Consider the following 16,120-nt stretch of genomic DNA (forward strand, 5'->3'; position numbering starts at 1 on the left):
TTAGAATACGGAGGTGAAAGAAAGATCCTCGGCATTAAGTTTAGATTCTGGTCCAAACATCTGGATGGGTGACAACTTAGAGAAAACAGAAGGAGGGCTGATCTGGAGGATCAAAAGATAAAAGGGATGAGAATTTAGTTCCATTTACGACATCTAGGTGGCAACCTTGAAGTAGCCATTGGATATGAATGTCTGGGGTTTAGGAAAGAGACCTAGGCTGGGGATCTTCAGAAGCCACCAGCATTTGGATCCTATTGGAGGTGTGGGTGGGGATGAGATCACTGAGAGAGAGTGCTGTGATGGGGGCAGAGGGTCAGGCAGCCTTCCAAGGAGTGAGGCAGCATTCCCCTCTGCCTCAGCCTGACCTACATCTACAGCAGACCTGCCTCCAGCGTGTGCAGCAACAGGCACAAAGTTCTCTCCTCCCAGTAGACACAGTCTGTAAGCACAGATCATCCTGACTGGCAAGAATCATGAGGGGTTGGGCATGAAGGACTGGGCCCTAGCCAGGAATCTGTTGTGCCACTGGACAGTTCAGAAACTGACACATAGACTCACTTGTCAGGGATAGCTGCCACGTAGTTGAAGAGTTGCCAGGGTATGCCCTGCAGAATGGCATTTCTGAAGCTGCCGTGGCTCACCACGTGACCTCGATTCCCATCAATCACCACTATCTGGATGCCATCTTCTGAGCAAGGGTACTTCCTCCCATCCACCTGCAGGACCAAAGCAATAGAGGAGTGAGAGATCCTGGGGCAGCTGAGGCCCAGGGTTCTCCTTCTTGTATACACTATGTATACACTATGTATATACTAAAGACAGAGTGCCAACTTATGAGAATCCTTCACACCCCTTCCAACTGTGCTCTTTGTGAGTTTGAATAGTGACCCCCCCAAAAGATATGCCCACTAGGATCCTCTGGATTTTATTTTATCTAGAAATAGTATTTCTGAAGATGTTTTAATGACATATATATTAATGATCTCAGGGCAGGATCATCTAGAATGTTTGAGGTAGGCACTAAATCCAATGTTGGCGCCCCTTAGGAAGAAAGGTAAGAGTTAGGAGATAGGCTCAGAGGAAGGAGGGCCTCATGAAGATGGGACAGAGATGTCAGTGATGTAACTCGAATCCAAAGCTCCATTAGGGCCACCAGAAGTTAGAGGAATCTTCCTGGCTTCGAAAACTGAAAGAGAATAACTTTCTTTTGTTTTAACCCATCCTGCTTGGGGCAACTTATCACAATACCACCTGTCAGAGTTTAATGAGCCTCCCACAGGCTCATGATTTGGATGCTTTTTCACTACCTAGTGATGATGCGTGCTTCAGGGATGTGTGGAACCTTTAGGAAGTAAAATCTAGCTGGAGGAAGTCAGTTACTATGAGTCAGTGTTTGAAAGTTATTCCTGACCCCTACTTCCTGCCTCTCTCATTTCTTCCTGATCCTCCATGAGGCCAACAGCCATATGTGCAGATGTTGTGGTTTGGATGAGAATGGCCCTCATAGGCCCATATATTTGAACCAATGGGTCCCCAGTTGGTGGAACTGACTGGGAAGGATTAGGAGGTATGGCCTAGTTAGAGGAGGTATATCACTAGGGACAGGCTTTGAGGTTTCAAAAGATTCTGCCATTCCCAATGTCTCTGCCTTGTAGATCAAGATGGAAGCTCCCAGCTGTTCCTACCACCATACCTTTTCTCTGCTATCGTGAACTCAAGACATCTGAAACTGTAAGCTCCACAATAAACACTTCCCTGTCTGGGAACCAGTGTGATAATAGTGTGGACAGGTTGACAACTGACTGAGATGATATGTCAATCTACAATTGTATGGCATGTAGTTGGTCCTCAGAAAATATTTGCCGGGATTTTTATCTTCTTCTTCACTATCTATCCATCTATCTATGGTGTTTTGTTATAACTGGAATAAGTTACGGCTTGAACAAAAGTAGAGTTAGGATCCGAGATGGGAAGGGAAAGCTCCCAGCTCTGTTACTATCAGTGGTGTAGTTAGCTCTCCGAGATAATCTCTCCATCTGAGAATCAGCATGATAATAGTCACACTGTGTGATAAATGTCACAGCAATAGAAAAGTAACTATGACATCGGGCCTCTGTGGACTGCCCTGTTCTGTCATACCTCCCTCACAACAATGGACCAAAGCTCCCTGAAACCATGAGCTAAAATAAGTCTTTCCTCCCATCAGTCATCACTGGTCATGTACTGTGGTCACAGTGAGACCATTGCAGCTAGTACTCCCACTCCACACCAGGGAGTAGCCTTGCACCTGCAGAATCTTTGCTTACTTCAATATAAGAGAAGTCATTCCGAAGGTGGAAGAAGTGCTGCCTGGAACTTTCCATCTTCACTTCCAGGAAGTGGTCTTTTGTCTTCTGAAAAACAAACACAACCCAGTTGTGAGGCTGTGAGGCCTGAGCGCTCTTTCTCCTCATGTTCTCTGTGCCTTGACCCAGAACTGAGTCATGGAGCTGAGTAGGTATCCAGAGATGAGTTTGGCTGGGTCTGAGCCTCTTAGAGGTACTGGGCCCAGCCTGCCGTGACTACTTACCAGCTGAGCCCCATAGAGCTTCCTGGGCATTGGCACATCCACTATGGCCCTCTCAGTGAACCTGGGGTAAGCAGTGGCGGTGCAGTCGCTGATGCCTGCGTTCCTTGGGAGCAGAGCTTTAATTTTGATTCTCTCACAACCCTTCATGGAGCAGAAAGCAAATTTCTCCCTTTCGTTCTGGGCTTTCAGCTTCAAGAAGAGCAACCTGTGCACAGAAGGAATCTGGGTATTCTTATGGGGGCACTTAGAACCTCCTCCACACTCAAATCAGACATGATGGCTCCCACCTGTCGCCCCAACCAAGTTGAAGGTCAGATTGGTTTACATATTAAGTTCAAGGCCAGGCAGGACTACATAGCAAGACCATGTCTCAAGCAAACAGATAGCAAATCTCCTGCTCACTGAGGTTACATCCAAAGGGCCTTGAATCATGGAACTGTGTCTGTCAGAGAGTCAGATGCAGCTGAAAGAATAACATACATACATACATACATACATATATACATACATACATATATACAAACGTGTGTGTGTGCGTGTGTGTGTGTGTGTGTGTGTGTAGATAGACAGATGAATAGATATTGAAGAAGGAGGTAAAAATTCTGGCAAATATTTTCTGAGGACCAACTACATGTCATAGAATATCATCTCACTTAATTGTCAACCTGCCCACAGAGTACTATTATCACACTGATTCCCAGATGGGGAAATTGTCTCGGAGAACTAACGACACCACTGGGTGTAACAGAGCTGGGAGTCTTCCCATCCCATCGTGGATCCTAACTCTACTTTTGTTCAAGCCGTAACTTCTTCCAATTATAACTGCTGGGAAGGAGCCTGGCCCATGTTCCAGGGAGGCAGACTATGTAGCTGCCACAGTACTAACTTGGCATTTATTATTGTTGTTCTTTCATCTCAGAGAAATGCTCTCAAGCCGAGTCCTGTCTGTAAAACCTAAAGATAAGGTCCCGATTGTCTCCACACTCTTCTTTAGGGGAGCCAACTTTCAATGAACCCACATGACTTTGGGCCAGGGCACCAGAGCCTACTCTCCCCACTTCTGACCATAGTAGGGGCTCACATTGGATTCTTTAGGTTGTTTATTAGCTATAGGAAGGCAAGAGGCACTCTCTTGAGAGCTGGAATGAAGGAAGTGGTGGGTCCTGTTTACTAGTTGGTACTGGAGTTGTATGTGCAAGTGAGAAGTGGCTACTGTGACTCTTTTGTACCATGGCTATCCTGAGGAATTGAGAAAAGAAGGCAGCTCAAGAAAAGAGCCTGATACCAGAGGCTTGGTGTACACACACACTCGTGTGTGTGTGTGTGTGCGTGTGTGTGTGTGTGTGTGTGTGTGTATGAGGGAATAAGCCTCACATGAAGGGGACTTGAGCTGCTTCAAGGCAGTCCAGAGCAAGATCCTTTGTTGTACTGGGTGTGGCAGTGCATACATTTAATCTCAGCACCCGGAAGGCAAAGGCTGGTGGATCTCTGAGTGTTAGAGGACAACCTGGCCTATACAGTAAGTTTTAGGACAGCCACTGCTATATAGTGAGAACCTGTCTCAAAAAACACAAAAACCAAACACACAAACAAAAAAAAGTACCTCTGTTCTTGACATTCAGTGATCACTGACTAAAATGGAAACTGTCAGATCTAGGAATCTCCAGCTCAAAGTCAACAGCAGAGCCAGTGCCATCCATATGGTGGGGAGGCTACAGAGGTAACATCTTCTCTGAGTGTTGTCCATGGCAACATCATACTGGTACTCACTTCCTTATAAGAATCAATGCTAAGGACCTAGAGGTAGAAGCTGGCATGACCCCTTAGCTCCTATACTGGTCTTAACAGTGTTAAAATTTCCTCGTTGCTAGATCAGACAAAGCAAAGGGATTCTGATCTCTCCAATACTCTTACACGGATCACAGCGCTGGCCTTGATCTATAACCTATGGATGTTCCAGTGAGCTGAACTGAATGCCAAGGCCCTGGGATAGGGAAGAAACTTGGGCCATACTCCTATTATACCATATTACATTATTTGGTGGTACTCCCTTGGGTAGCAACTAGTAAACCCAGTTGTGCAGAATACAACTAAAGCCAAGCCAGGGCTCATTTACCACCTTGGAACTCTCTCCTCTTAGCCAGCCTATATTCATTTTACCCCTAATTATGGCAAGTTGATTATCCTTTTAAAAGAGAGCAGTTACTTTGTTTTCTCCTCATAAAAAAGCAAAATACTTATTAAATAACCGTTTGCCTTACTCCCTAGGAGGCTTCTGTGGCCTCCTTCGTGTTTCCCTGGCCATCTTTATCCTTGAAAACCACAGGTCCACTCTTGGTGTCATTCTCAGGAGTTCTCCATATTAGACTTTAAGAAAGGAACTTTCATTTTTACCTGGACTTTTCAGATTAAATTAGGATGGCTAGTGATAAAGGAAGCTACTGTCTCCACGCCCGCTCCGCCTCTAATTCTGAGATTTACAAATGATGCCACTGTGCCTATGTTTTTTTTCCGTAGGTTCTAGGGGACTGAACTCAGGTCCTCATGTTTGCATAGCAGGTGCTTGACTGACTGAACCATCTGCTGGCTGTGGATTTATTTTAAGGGAGAGGATCACTAGTTCCCTAGTATCTTTATGCAGACACTTTGCTTCTATTGTATCTCCGTTGACCAGGATCCAGTTAGCAGAAGAGGGAGGGCTTGGGGTATAGATAGTCCTCAGCTCAGATCCAGGTGGAGTAGGTTTGTGCTATGACCCCAGAGAAAATTCACTCTTTTTCTCCCAGGGTCTCCTTTTTCCCATCTTGAAATTAGAATATTGTTTGTTCTATTTGGGTTGGGGAGGTGGGTAACATTGTTTTGTTGTTGTTTATTGCCTTAACTTTTTTCTTTTAATTTCCCTATGATCCACTTGCAGATTTAATAGAGAATTTATTTCCATCAATGTCTTGATGTCTTTAAGTGGTTAAGAACATGGTCAGTGTTAGGGTCAAAGTGCTTGAGGAAGCATTCTGTATTCAATGGCATAAACTACATTGTAGTTCTTAGGGTTATGGGAGATCCAAGATACATAACGAAGGAGCCTCATTTCTACAGACCATAGGAGCCTCCTTACCCAGAATCCTCATCCCAGTAGTAATGGCTCCTGCCAGGATAGCTCTGTTCAACTTTGTCCATCTGCAGGGTCCTCACAAAGGTCCCAGTCTTGGATGTTTGCTTTAGCAGACGATTGTGAACATCTGAAAGGATGGAAAAGGTGGTGCCTCTTGGGTAGCAGAGCCCCACTCGGATCCAGTCACCCCTGAAAAGGAAAGTGGGGTTAGTTCTGGGCAAGGCCCTTGAGCACACCACAGGAGGAATAGCAGCCAAAGAATTCTTAAGTGAGAAGTTTTGAAAGAATAGTAACTAAGATGCAAAGTGTTCAGGGAGAAAAGGATGGATAGTGACCACCAGTGGCTGAAGACGGCTATTAGGATGGGTCACCTGTGAGGATTCAAGGGATGAGCTAAAGGTGCTCTGTGTGGGTTTTGGCTAGGAAAAATGGTATTCTTTTGAATGGGCTATGACTAAAGACCATAAACAACTGAGGGCTAGGGTTGGCCCTAAAAGAGGATGATTGGGGGGCTCTTCACTAACTATGACCTTTTTCTGCAACTGTCTGTCTCAGGAGTACAGCGATGAGAACACAGTGCATATAGGAAATGCTTCCATGTGCATATACACAGTTGACCTGATGTACTTAACCCAACTGCTTCCCCTCTGCTGTGGTTTATATTCGTGGACTTGACAGGTCCTTGGACCACCTAGGAAAGGGCACAATCCCCTTGTCTTGACTTTGAGCAATTGTCTAGATTTGGTTAGCCTCTCAGCATGCCTGTGAGGAATTTTTTTGATTAGCTTAATTGAGATGGAGGGAGACCCAACCTAAGTGTTTTATGTAAAACAAAGCAGTCATCTCTCTCTGCTTCCTGACTGGGGATACAATGTGACTAGCTGACTTCAGCTCCTGACCACGTGATGTCCTCACCTTGACGGACTTTAACCTCAAATCCTGAGCCAAAATCAATCCTTCTTTCCTTAAGTCCCTTCTGTTGGGGTATCTTACTACAGTAAACAAAAAGGCAATTAAGATGCCCTCATGGAGCTTAGCTCTCCTCTTTATAAATAACACCAGCAATGGCCTGTATTTTTTCCATTTACTGAGCATGTGTAATACCCAAGAGCTGGGGTGACTATATCATTAGTTCACTACACATTCTTTGTTTATTTGGCAAGTGAGAATCACCCCAGGCCTCCAAAGGTGGGCCCATTATGCAGCCTCAGCCTGTGCCCTTAGATTCTTAACTCTAGGTAATGAGAGCCTATCTAAGTACCTCTTATAGTGGTAAAAGGGATCAGCCTGAGGTCCTGAGAATAGTAACCCCAAGATTTTACAAAGAGGTGTTCTCACTATCCCTGCCTGAGCTCAGCCAGCACCACTGTCCTGGGTCATGCTTCTCTGCTGCTCTCACATACTTGTTGAAATTGATGAGCCAGATGGCAAGCTCAGCAGGGGCTGTCTGGTCCCAGTGGATGGTATAGCCCTTCTGGAGGGTGATGACAGGCTGATACTGCTGGTAGTGGGTGCTCCTGGTGAGGGCGCCCTCCAGGTAGAGAGGGTGGCTGGGGAAGTCATTCTTGATGATCTTCATGCGCAGATTGCTGCTCTTGTAGGCCTGGATGTACATCTTTGAAAACCCAAAAAGGAAACGTACAAGGAGGCTGTTAGAAGGGACTGTTCTAGAGGGTCTGGCTAACATCTGATCTAGAGGCCACTTTCAGAATTACTGTCTCTTTGCAGAAAGGAAGATCAAATAAGGGGATGTCTCTTTGCACTGGCGGACACAGCCCAAGTAGCATGGTGCAGCTTAGCTGACATATTCTATGATTTCAAAAAAAAAAATGACCTCTGCTGAAGGAGTGACCACTGGAACTGCTAGGAGTTGGCTGATAGTCGTGTGGTGAACTGTGGAAAATGGTAGCATGTGTGAAAGGACAAGAACAGGGGAGAGAAGACTTTCCTTCCTCCCTCCCTCCCTTCTTCCCTCTTTCCTTCCTTCCTTTTCTTCTTCCTTCATTTCTTCCTTCATTACTCCTCCCTCTCTTCCATCTTTTTTTCTTTTTCTTTTCCATTCTGGGCATTAAATATATGGAATTAAACACTGTTCGCGCTAGGCATTAAATATATGGAGTTAAACACTGTGCATGCGCCGGGTGGTGGTGGCGCACGCCTTTAATCTCAGCACTTGGGAGGCAGAGACAGGCGGATTTCTGAGTTCGAGGCCAGCCTGGTCTACAGAGTGAGTTCCAGGACAGCCAAGACTACACAGAGAGACCCTGTCTCAAAAAAGAAAAACGAACGAACAAACAAACAAACAAAAAAACAAAACACTGTGCATGCTAGGCATTAAATATAGGGAATTAAACACTGTGCGTGCTAGGCAAGCAATACAGCACTGAGCTGTATCCCAAGGCCTTCTTTTACTCTTTGAGTCAAGGAAGGTCTCATTAAGTTGCCTGACCAAGTTGATCTTAAAACCCACTCTGTAGCTCTGGCAGACCATGAACCTGTAACTCTCCTGTCTCCACTTCCATAGCAATTGAGATGTCAGGGCCTGTAGCACCAGGCTTCTTGGGATGGGTGTATTCAAAGTCTACTGCAGATACAACTAGCCCTTCACCATCTGAGAGTTAGTCTGTGTGTTGTCCTATTCAATCTCTGCCTCAGCCCATAGGCCAGGTGGATAATGCTTGAGATGTGGGTGACCCCTGATGGTTTGTCATCCTCCAGTTATGCAGGCATGATTCCCACCCACGAGCTCTCCCCTCCCTCTCTTATGTAGACCATCATCCCCACTGGCATCTTGGTGTTTGCCCTGTCCACACATATGGGAGAAGCCTGGCCCTGGATCATTGTCCTTCGCCATTGGTTCTAGAGCTCTCAGTTGGGCTGAGAGAATCCCTTAGCCTAGGAAAGAGGCATTGTCTCATTCTCCACGGGGTTTTCAACACTGCCAGGCAGGCTGTCTGCATGCGTCTTGTCAACATTTTCCACGTTCTGCAGCAGCTCCTGCCGTTTATCGCTGTCTGCAGGCCATCCTTCTCAGGCCTTCTCCTGGAGTCTTAGCTCATGACCTCACCTTCCAGTTCAGAAAGAAACGGCCCCAACTTCCTGTTCTTGCCTTCCTTGGGTCTCTCCTTCTGCTAAAGCTAGCCCTACCCCCAACCTGCACTCTGTGCCCACCTTGCCCCTGGGCCCTGTCCTCTAGGCACGGTACTAACTCTCTCTCTACCTCTAATCTTTCACCAAATCCTGCATTTAGCTATTTTCTGAAAGCTCCGCTTTCTGATGTCTGCTATGGTGATAAGGATTCCCACCATGGTCATGAAGACACCTTCACTCACATACGTCCTTCTCCTCTGGCCCACCTGGCCTTGGGCTTCCTTTCTAATGGGACAGTTTTCTCTGGCCTCTTTTCATCCATCCATCCATCCATCCATCCATCCATTCATCCACTCACTCACTCACTCACTCACCATTCATTCATTTATCCAAGTAAAGACAGTAATGGTCACAGGGTTATGGATAGCACTGTTCATGTGTTAGTCATGGGTCACATGTGCACACTGAGTCCTGGACATGAAGACAGTATGGCCCAGGAACCAGCTTTAAAATACTGTTTTAATTCATTTAAATCATAAAGCACAGATCTAAGTCACAAAAGCAATCGTTCAATCAATTTTGAATCAAAAGCAGTGAAAAAAATTTCTTATTAAACACAACTTGGTTATTTTGTGAGTGCCCTGTATTACTTTGAGGAGAACTAACATTTCAGAAGGAGTGGGCCAGTGGACTACAGCAATGGCTCAGCAGGTAAGAGCACTTGCTCCTCTTGCAGAATACCTAGGCTCAGTTCCCAGCACCTACATAGTGGTTCACAATCCTCCACAACTCCAGTTCCTGGAGAACTGACACCTTCTTCTGATCTCTGTGGGCATCTACATGTGCAAAGTGCATATACATACATGCAATCAAAACACTCATATACATATAATAAAATAAATATTTAAAAAAGAAGTAGACTAGAAATACAAAATATATATATATGGAAGCTTGAAGTCTGAACTGGAAAAAATTGATTAATAATTTTTATATTAACTACATGTTGAAACGATATTTTGAATATGTGTAAAATATTATTGAATTAATTTCTTTTTTAACCTTTTAACATGACTACTAGGAAAGCTATGGCTCGCATTATATTTCTACTCCTAAAAAAGGACAGGAGGAAGGATTTTATTGCTATCTGAAACCGTTCCTAAAATATCATCACAGAAGTTTGGCTTTTAGCTTAAGTTCCCACATGAGGATGCTGAGACTGCAAGGTGTAAACTGCAGAGCAGAAATTAGTAAGTGCTGGGACCGGACGTGAAGGACCCCAGTACAGTGTGTTGGCTGTGAAAACCCTGTGGAACGGGAGTGAGGGGCAGAAAAAGGAAGGAAGGAACATCTTGCATCTTTCTTGGTCCAACATAGAACTAACTGGACACACAGCCGGCTCTCTGAGTCCTTGTCATGTGAGTGAGAGAGTGAGTTAGCAAGAGGCTTAGGGTGGCATCCCCACCTGTGCATAGCGCCCACTGCAGATGGCCCCTCTCCAGTCTGGGACGTTGATGCAGTCTGGGTGTCGAACCAGCCAATTGTCGTCCTTAGTGAGATAGGAGCCAGGGTACTCCGACACAGAGCCATCCAGATCATGGAACACAGATGTCTTGTCCCCATCCATGTCCAGCTGGTTGAACCAGGGCCCAGGCTCGCCGAAGAACACTCTGGAAGTAATCTGAACAGGGCCCAGGAAAATACGGCTGAGCCAGAAGGTGAACGGAAACTGCAGCCGTCATCAGGCCAGGGCAAAGTTTCCAATTTCCGCTGACATTACAAAGCAGCCAGACAGAGGCTGCCCCTGGGCGCTAGAGGAAACCGCATGCCTGACCATCTCATGGAACGCAAAAAACAGTCAGAGTGTCACCGTGCCTTAACTGCAAAAACTAGCACACGATTTTGGCTCTATTCACTGTTTTGGCTGTTGAAGGTGGCCTTAGAGTCCGGTCTGATAGAGGAGGGGCTTAGGATTAAGTGAATTTGAGGGCTCCGAAGATGAGCTGGAGAGGTGTGGGGTGGGTCGGTGTTTGTATGAGAAATTGTGTACAGTGTGTAGGGGGTACCTGCGTGTGTGTAGATAAATGACCTTGTATGTATGGTGGGTTTAAGGAGGACAGTCTCACAGTGAAAGCCATTGGATATCTCTGTCACTGACCTTCTACAGGCCCCCAGGGGTCTGAGAGAAGAAATTAAGTAACTCAAGTTTTGTATCTTCTTGGTGGCCCTATCTGTGAGTAAGCAGACAGGAAAAGGCAGTAGCAGGAAGGAGGAGGGAGAACTGAGGAGGGGGGAGGGCAAGGAGGGGAGGAGTGGGAAGAGGGAAAGGTTTGGGAGACCACAGTGTTTCTCTGTATAGGCTATATGTGTTATTTGCTGTAGATAGTGAGAAGTAGCAGTTCTCACAGGCAGCCTTGGTGATGCTCGCCTGACCCTCAGCTCCCCCATCTTCTCCATATACAGCCAGGAAGGCCCTGTTTACATCTACTTTCAGGATGACGGTAAACAATGTCTTCAGAAGACTTCCCTTGGGCACTGCTAGAGTTTTGAGATGATCTGTGCCAACTCAAGTAGTCTGGTCACATCATCCAGTGTGTCAAGGGTCTGGAGGAAAGCTTCAGAACCCTGAGTTCATCTCCAGGTTCTTACTGAGGTACAGATAGAAGGCCAGTGGTCACTCACCCAGACTTGACCTCTTGCTGTGACCTGAGCTTGTACTTTTCCAGTTTGGGCAGAGAGTAAACTGGGACATGGTCCAGCCTACTTGGAGGAAGCTATTCCACCCTTGTGGTGGTGGCAACAGCTCAATCTCTAAGCCGTGGGGGACAAGTGAGTCATCACTCAAAGCCTGGCTGTGCCAGGAGCCTGTCCTGGCACCACACTCACCGGGACATCCTCAAAGGCAATGTTGGTCACATTGTTGTGGGGGCAGCTTTGCCAGGCATTGTTTAGGCGGAAGGCCAAGGCACTAGTGTGCCTGCCCTCGAGGGCTGCGAACTTTCGGAAGGTGCAGTTCTGGATGTTGATGGGACCGTCGTAGAACTGAATTCCTCTAATTGGAAAATTCCTGTGGAGTTAAGGAAGTCAGGTGTCAGCTGAGTGCCATGTTTGTTTGCTTCTTTGGAGGTGAATGATAAATATTTCTGGGTGAAGCCATTCCTGATCCCCTACCTCCACCAACTCCTTCCTCTGAAAAATCATGAAGTTAATCAATTCACCGAGAAGGCATGTATGGGCAGTGTCAGTGAAAGAACTGCTGATGGGAAGTGTCTGTATAGAGGGATGAGGGATGTTAGGGATGCATTGGCTGGATAACGTTTGGTGGAGGAATGGATGGTGGATAAATGGGTGGATGGATAGGGTTGAATGGATGGGTAGACGGAGGCTGGCTGATAGGCAGATGGACGAATGGATGAATAGATGAGGGTAGTAGGTAGATGATGGTTGATGAGTAGATGGTGGATGGCTGGATGAGTGGATGAATTACCATTCACCCACTAGCTGACAGACATCACCAACTAGTTGATAGACAGTTAGTTGGCTGAATGAATGGTGAGTTGGTAGATAAACAGCTGTCTATCAAGTTGTTGGCTTAGGAACCTCTGTTTAGGCAGTTTCTCTAGTCTTCCCATCAATGTGTCCAGTCACTAGGAAAATACTGTAAATACTTCTAGAGACTGCCAATATTCTGTCCCTTGGGAGGGGAGCGCTGTTAGTCACTATCGCCCTAGTTTTAGTTGCTATAACAATTTAATCAGATTAAGATCCAGATGTGTTTCCTCTGTAAGCCTATCCACTGGCAATGTGCTGGGTTTGGGAAATAGGAACAGAAATACACAGAATAGGCAGTGATCGAAAAGAATTACAGTGTAACTTTTTAAGCATTGCCTAAGGCAAAGACAGCTTTTGCTGGAAAAGCAAGACCAGAGACTGACACAGGACCCCTGAGAAGGTCTGATACTGGCAAGCAGCAGGAAGGAAGTGGGAAGAGGAGGAAGCTGGGAGACATGGAGGGACCAGAGAAGAATCAGTGGCATAGAACAGGGAGCAGGGGCTCAGAGGTACCTCTCCTACTTACTTGAGATTCTTGAGCAGAGTGTGTTAAGGGAAGGCCCATGGCGGACTGGTTAGACTGCTTGGTGGCTTTTTCCCAGGACTGGTCATAAATCTAAGCTTGTCATTTCCTATGCCTGACATGTTCATTTATACTCATGTCTCTGCTTCTGGCTTGGTCCCTTCCCTTCTTTTCCATGGGGAACTTAGGGAAGCATTAGAATGAAGAGGGAAAAGGAAGCACATGAAGGCTCTCTCCCCAGAGAGGCTGTCCCCAGCCTTCTATTCAGGCTCCTAGACATATGGCTCCAAAGAAGTCTCCATTTACCCCAAAATCCTCTTGTGTTTCTATATTTGTATATTAGTAAGCAATGATTAGTAAGTATCACTTTGGATCTTGGTTCTCATAGGGGGCATCCATGCATTTTTCCAGTTAAGGTGTTCAGGCAGCACATTCTTTCTAGTTCTATGCTTAAGATCCTAATCTACTTCAATTAAAACTACACCATCCTTCCCTAGGTCTCTTCTCTCAGAGGCACTGTGAGAAACCTCTCTGAACCTGCCAGGCTACCATAGATACCTCTAGAAGTCACCAGAATATCCTGTCCCTGGAGGTTAGTAACCTTCTTAGAAGGAAATTCTAGAAATTCTGACTCAGATCACTTATAAATAAAAGGGTCTTCCATATCTCTTAAAATGGAAGAAGACCAAGGGAATGCCTCTGTGTATGCCTCTAGGGCATAATTTGGGAGACCCATGTGCACTCAGGTTGAAAACTTCAGTGTGTATGTTTCTGTTCTGATTATAGCAGCAAAAACTGTTCAGGAAAAGAAGAGTAAACCAATTCTAGGGCCTCAGTGGAACAAGCCTAGACTCTTGCATGCATGGCTGCCTTGAGATGTGACCACCTAGGGTGATCTGTCTCTTGATGTAAGAGTCCAATCTGTGTGAGACAAGGCTGCAGGTTTGGTTACCTCTGCTCATCCTGATTGCCTCTTAGCCATAATCAGAAGTCAAAGACTTCAAGTGAGTTGCTAAGGGGACTCAGAATCCCTCTTTCTGCACGCTATGTTCCCCTGAACGTCTGATGGTTGTGTGCTCATTGGAATCTAGTCTAGAGTGTGTTTTGACATCTCCCTCCTCATTCCAGATCTTGTCTTCACTGTGTCTCAACTATTACACATTGCAGATTGATAGAGAGCAGAAAAATTCAGAATCAACAAATTAAAAGTCACCCACTAACTTCTTTCTTTCCATGGCTGTGATTCAAGCCACACACACAGAGACACACAGACACACAGACACACAGACACACACACAGACACACACACACACAGACACACAGACACACAGACACACAGACACACAGACACACACAGACACACACACACACACACACACACACACACACACACGGCAATTCCCACCATTGCAAACCTACTGGCCAATAGGGAGGGTCCTTCCACTGTGGTCCAAGCCACCTGGGCCCCAGATCCTGTTGTCCATCATTTCTGTGCCCACATTGCCACTCTCGCCAACAAACAAGCTGTTCTTTATCTCCTGCTTGGAGCCATCATCATATGGAAACGTTCCACCACTGCAGAGAGGAGATGTCGGAAATGTGATGTCCAAATATAAACTCCCACAAAAGGCCAGTCACAATGTTCCAGTCACTCTTACCTGGCCAGGGTCAGACCGATGCCATTGTCAGCAAACCTAGGAACAAGAGTGGACAGTCAGCACATAGTCTCACTCCACAGTTAATGAGGTTGCAGAAGGAAGGACTCTTCTTTGTCACTAGAGTTTATGTGGACATTGAAGTAGGAGTTTTGGTGGGGGGGACAATAATTTTCCACTTTACACAGCAAATGGGTACTCTGGTTCCTACTCACAGATTTGGTATTCCTTGGAGAGGTAGGTAAAGAGCTAGAAGATGTACCCACATTGGCATGAGTACTCAGTTACTCAGCATGTGGACATATGGAGCGTTAGTTACAGGAGGGCTGGGTCTCACAGGCCTCTCTTGCCAGCCTACCTCTGGCTGAGCCCCCAGGCCCTGTGCGGTTGATCAGGAGAAATGGCAGGTGGTGGGTGGTGGGATGGTGGGAGGCTGTGCTTTCTCACCCCCAGGCCAGCACTGCTAAAGGTAGGCTATAGTAAGAAACTCAAATAGCCTCATGAAGGAGCAGGATCTTGAGTCTGTGCTGCCTTCATTTCCTTTGTTCCTCTTCTCCCTTCCACTACACCCCGAGAGGCTTATCTCCCCCAGGCGCCATTTTCATGCACTACCCACTGCATCTTGAATCTCCAGTGACTTCACATCTCCTATAAGCACAAGCCCAGGTCTTGCTCTGGCATGGAAGCCTCAAGTCATCCCTGTCCCCTTCTGTTTCAGTCATGCTAGGCTGATCCTGGTTTCCGCAAGCTCTCCAGTTCCCAACACACTTCAACGGAGCTCTATTTCAGCATTCTGCGTTCCCTCAAAAGATCTATCTACCCAAATTAGCCAGTCAGGTCTCATCTACTGGACCACGCTCTCCAGCTCTCTTTTAATCCCTGTCCCCAGCTTTCCCTCATCTCTGGTATCACTTGGTGTTTTGCTATGGTCCCTTCACATTCCACTGTAACTCTAGGGACATTACAGACACTCATAACTTCCTTCTCTAACCATCTGGGTGACTCTAAAACCAAGCATTCGTCCTATCTTGTCTTTGGAAGATTTGGGACATTTCTACTGCATACTTTGTGAGAATTTCCAACTCAACACATCTTAAAACACAGCTATCCACCCACACTTGCTCACTATGCTAAAGTCTGGGGCTTATCCACAGTCTCCTTATCTGATTCTTTCCCACCAGAACTAGAGTGTGGTATTCCAGTTGGCTGTCTATTTTCCCACCTCTAGGAGTAACTTCTTCCACCCTTGCCTGCATCCAGGAATACTAGAGCCTCCCTAACTCCACAACATCCACACTGGATTAATACCTAAAGTCCTGGGAGCGATCCTTAAACTGTCTGGTGGAGGATAAGAAGATATGGCTTTATTGGCAGAGTGATTCATCTTTTTCTTGCAGAAGGAGAAGCATGTTTGGCATAAGACTTCTGGGGACTTTACAGCATAAATCAATGTTTTCAGCTTGTTTTGTTGGGTGTAGAATCTAATTGCCTTATGCATCAAGTCTTTCTCTCTCTGTCTCTCTGTCTCTGTCTCTCTCTGTCTCTGTCTCTCTCTCTCTCTCCCTCCCCCTCTCCCTCCCCTTCCCCCTCTCTCCCTCTCTCCCTCTCTCCCTCTCTCCCTC

General features: G+C 46.2%; 1 protein-coding gene across 1 annotated transcript in view; it reads right to left on the minus strand.

Annotated features, from left to right (window-relative positions):
- Positions 1 to 16,120, minus strand: part of Cemip (cell migration inducing hyaluronidase 1) — a 65,760-nt gene that overhangs the window by 5,535 nt on the left and 44,105 nt on the right. The window contains exons 18-26 of the mRNA XM_028774717.1: positions 14,502 to 14,537; positions 14,263 to 14,418; positions 11,655 to 11,835; positions 10,234 to 10,449; positions 7,085 to 7,296; positions 5,685 to 5,870; positions 2,570 to 2,774; positions 2,307 to 2,393; positions 559 to 716 (exon numbers count right to left, since the gene is read on the minus strand). Coding sequence (XP_028630550.1) covers positions 559 to 716; positions 2,307 to 2,393; positions 2,570 to 2,774; positions 5,685 to 5,870; positions 7,085 to 7,296; positions 10,234 to 10,449; positions 11,655 to 11,835; positions 14,263 to 14,418; positions 14,502 to 14,537 — 1,437 coding nt within the window. The remainder of the gene's footprint in view (positions 1 to 558; positions 717 to 2,306; positions 2,394 to 2,569; positions 2,775 to 5,684; positions 5,871 to 7,084; positions 7,297 to 10,233; positions 10,450 to 11,654; positions 11,836 to 14,262; positions 14,419 to 14,501; positions 14,538 to 16,120) is intronic.

This window comes from Grammomys surdaster, unplaced genomic scaffold (assembly GCF_004785775.1).
Source record: "Grammomys surdaster isolate TR1022 unplaced genomic scaffold, NIH_TR_1.0 242, whole genome shotgun sequence".
Lineage (NCBI taxonomy): Eukaryota > Metazoa > Chordata > Mammalia > Rodentia > Muridae > Grammomys > Grammomys surdaster.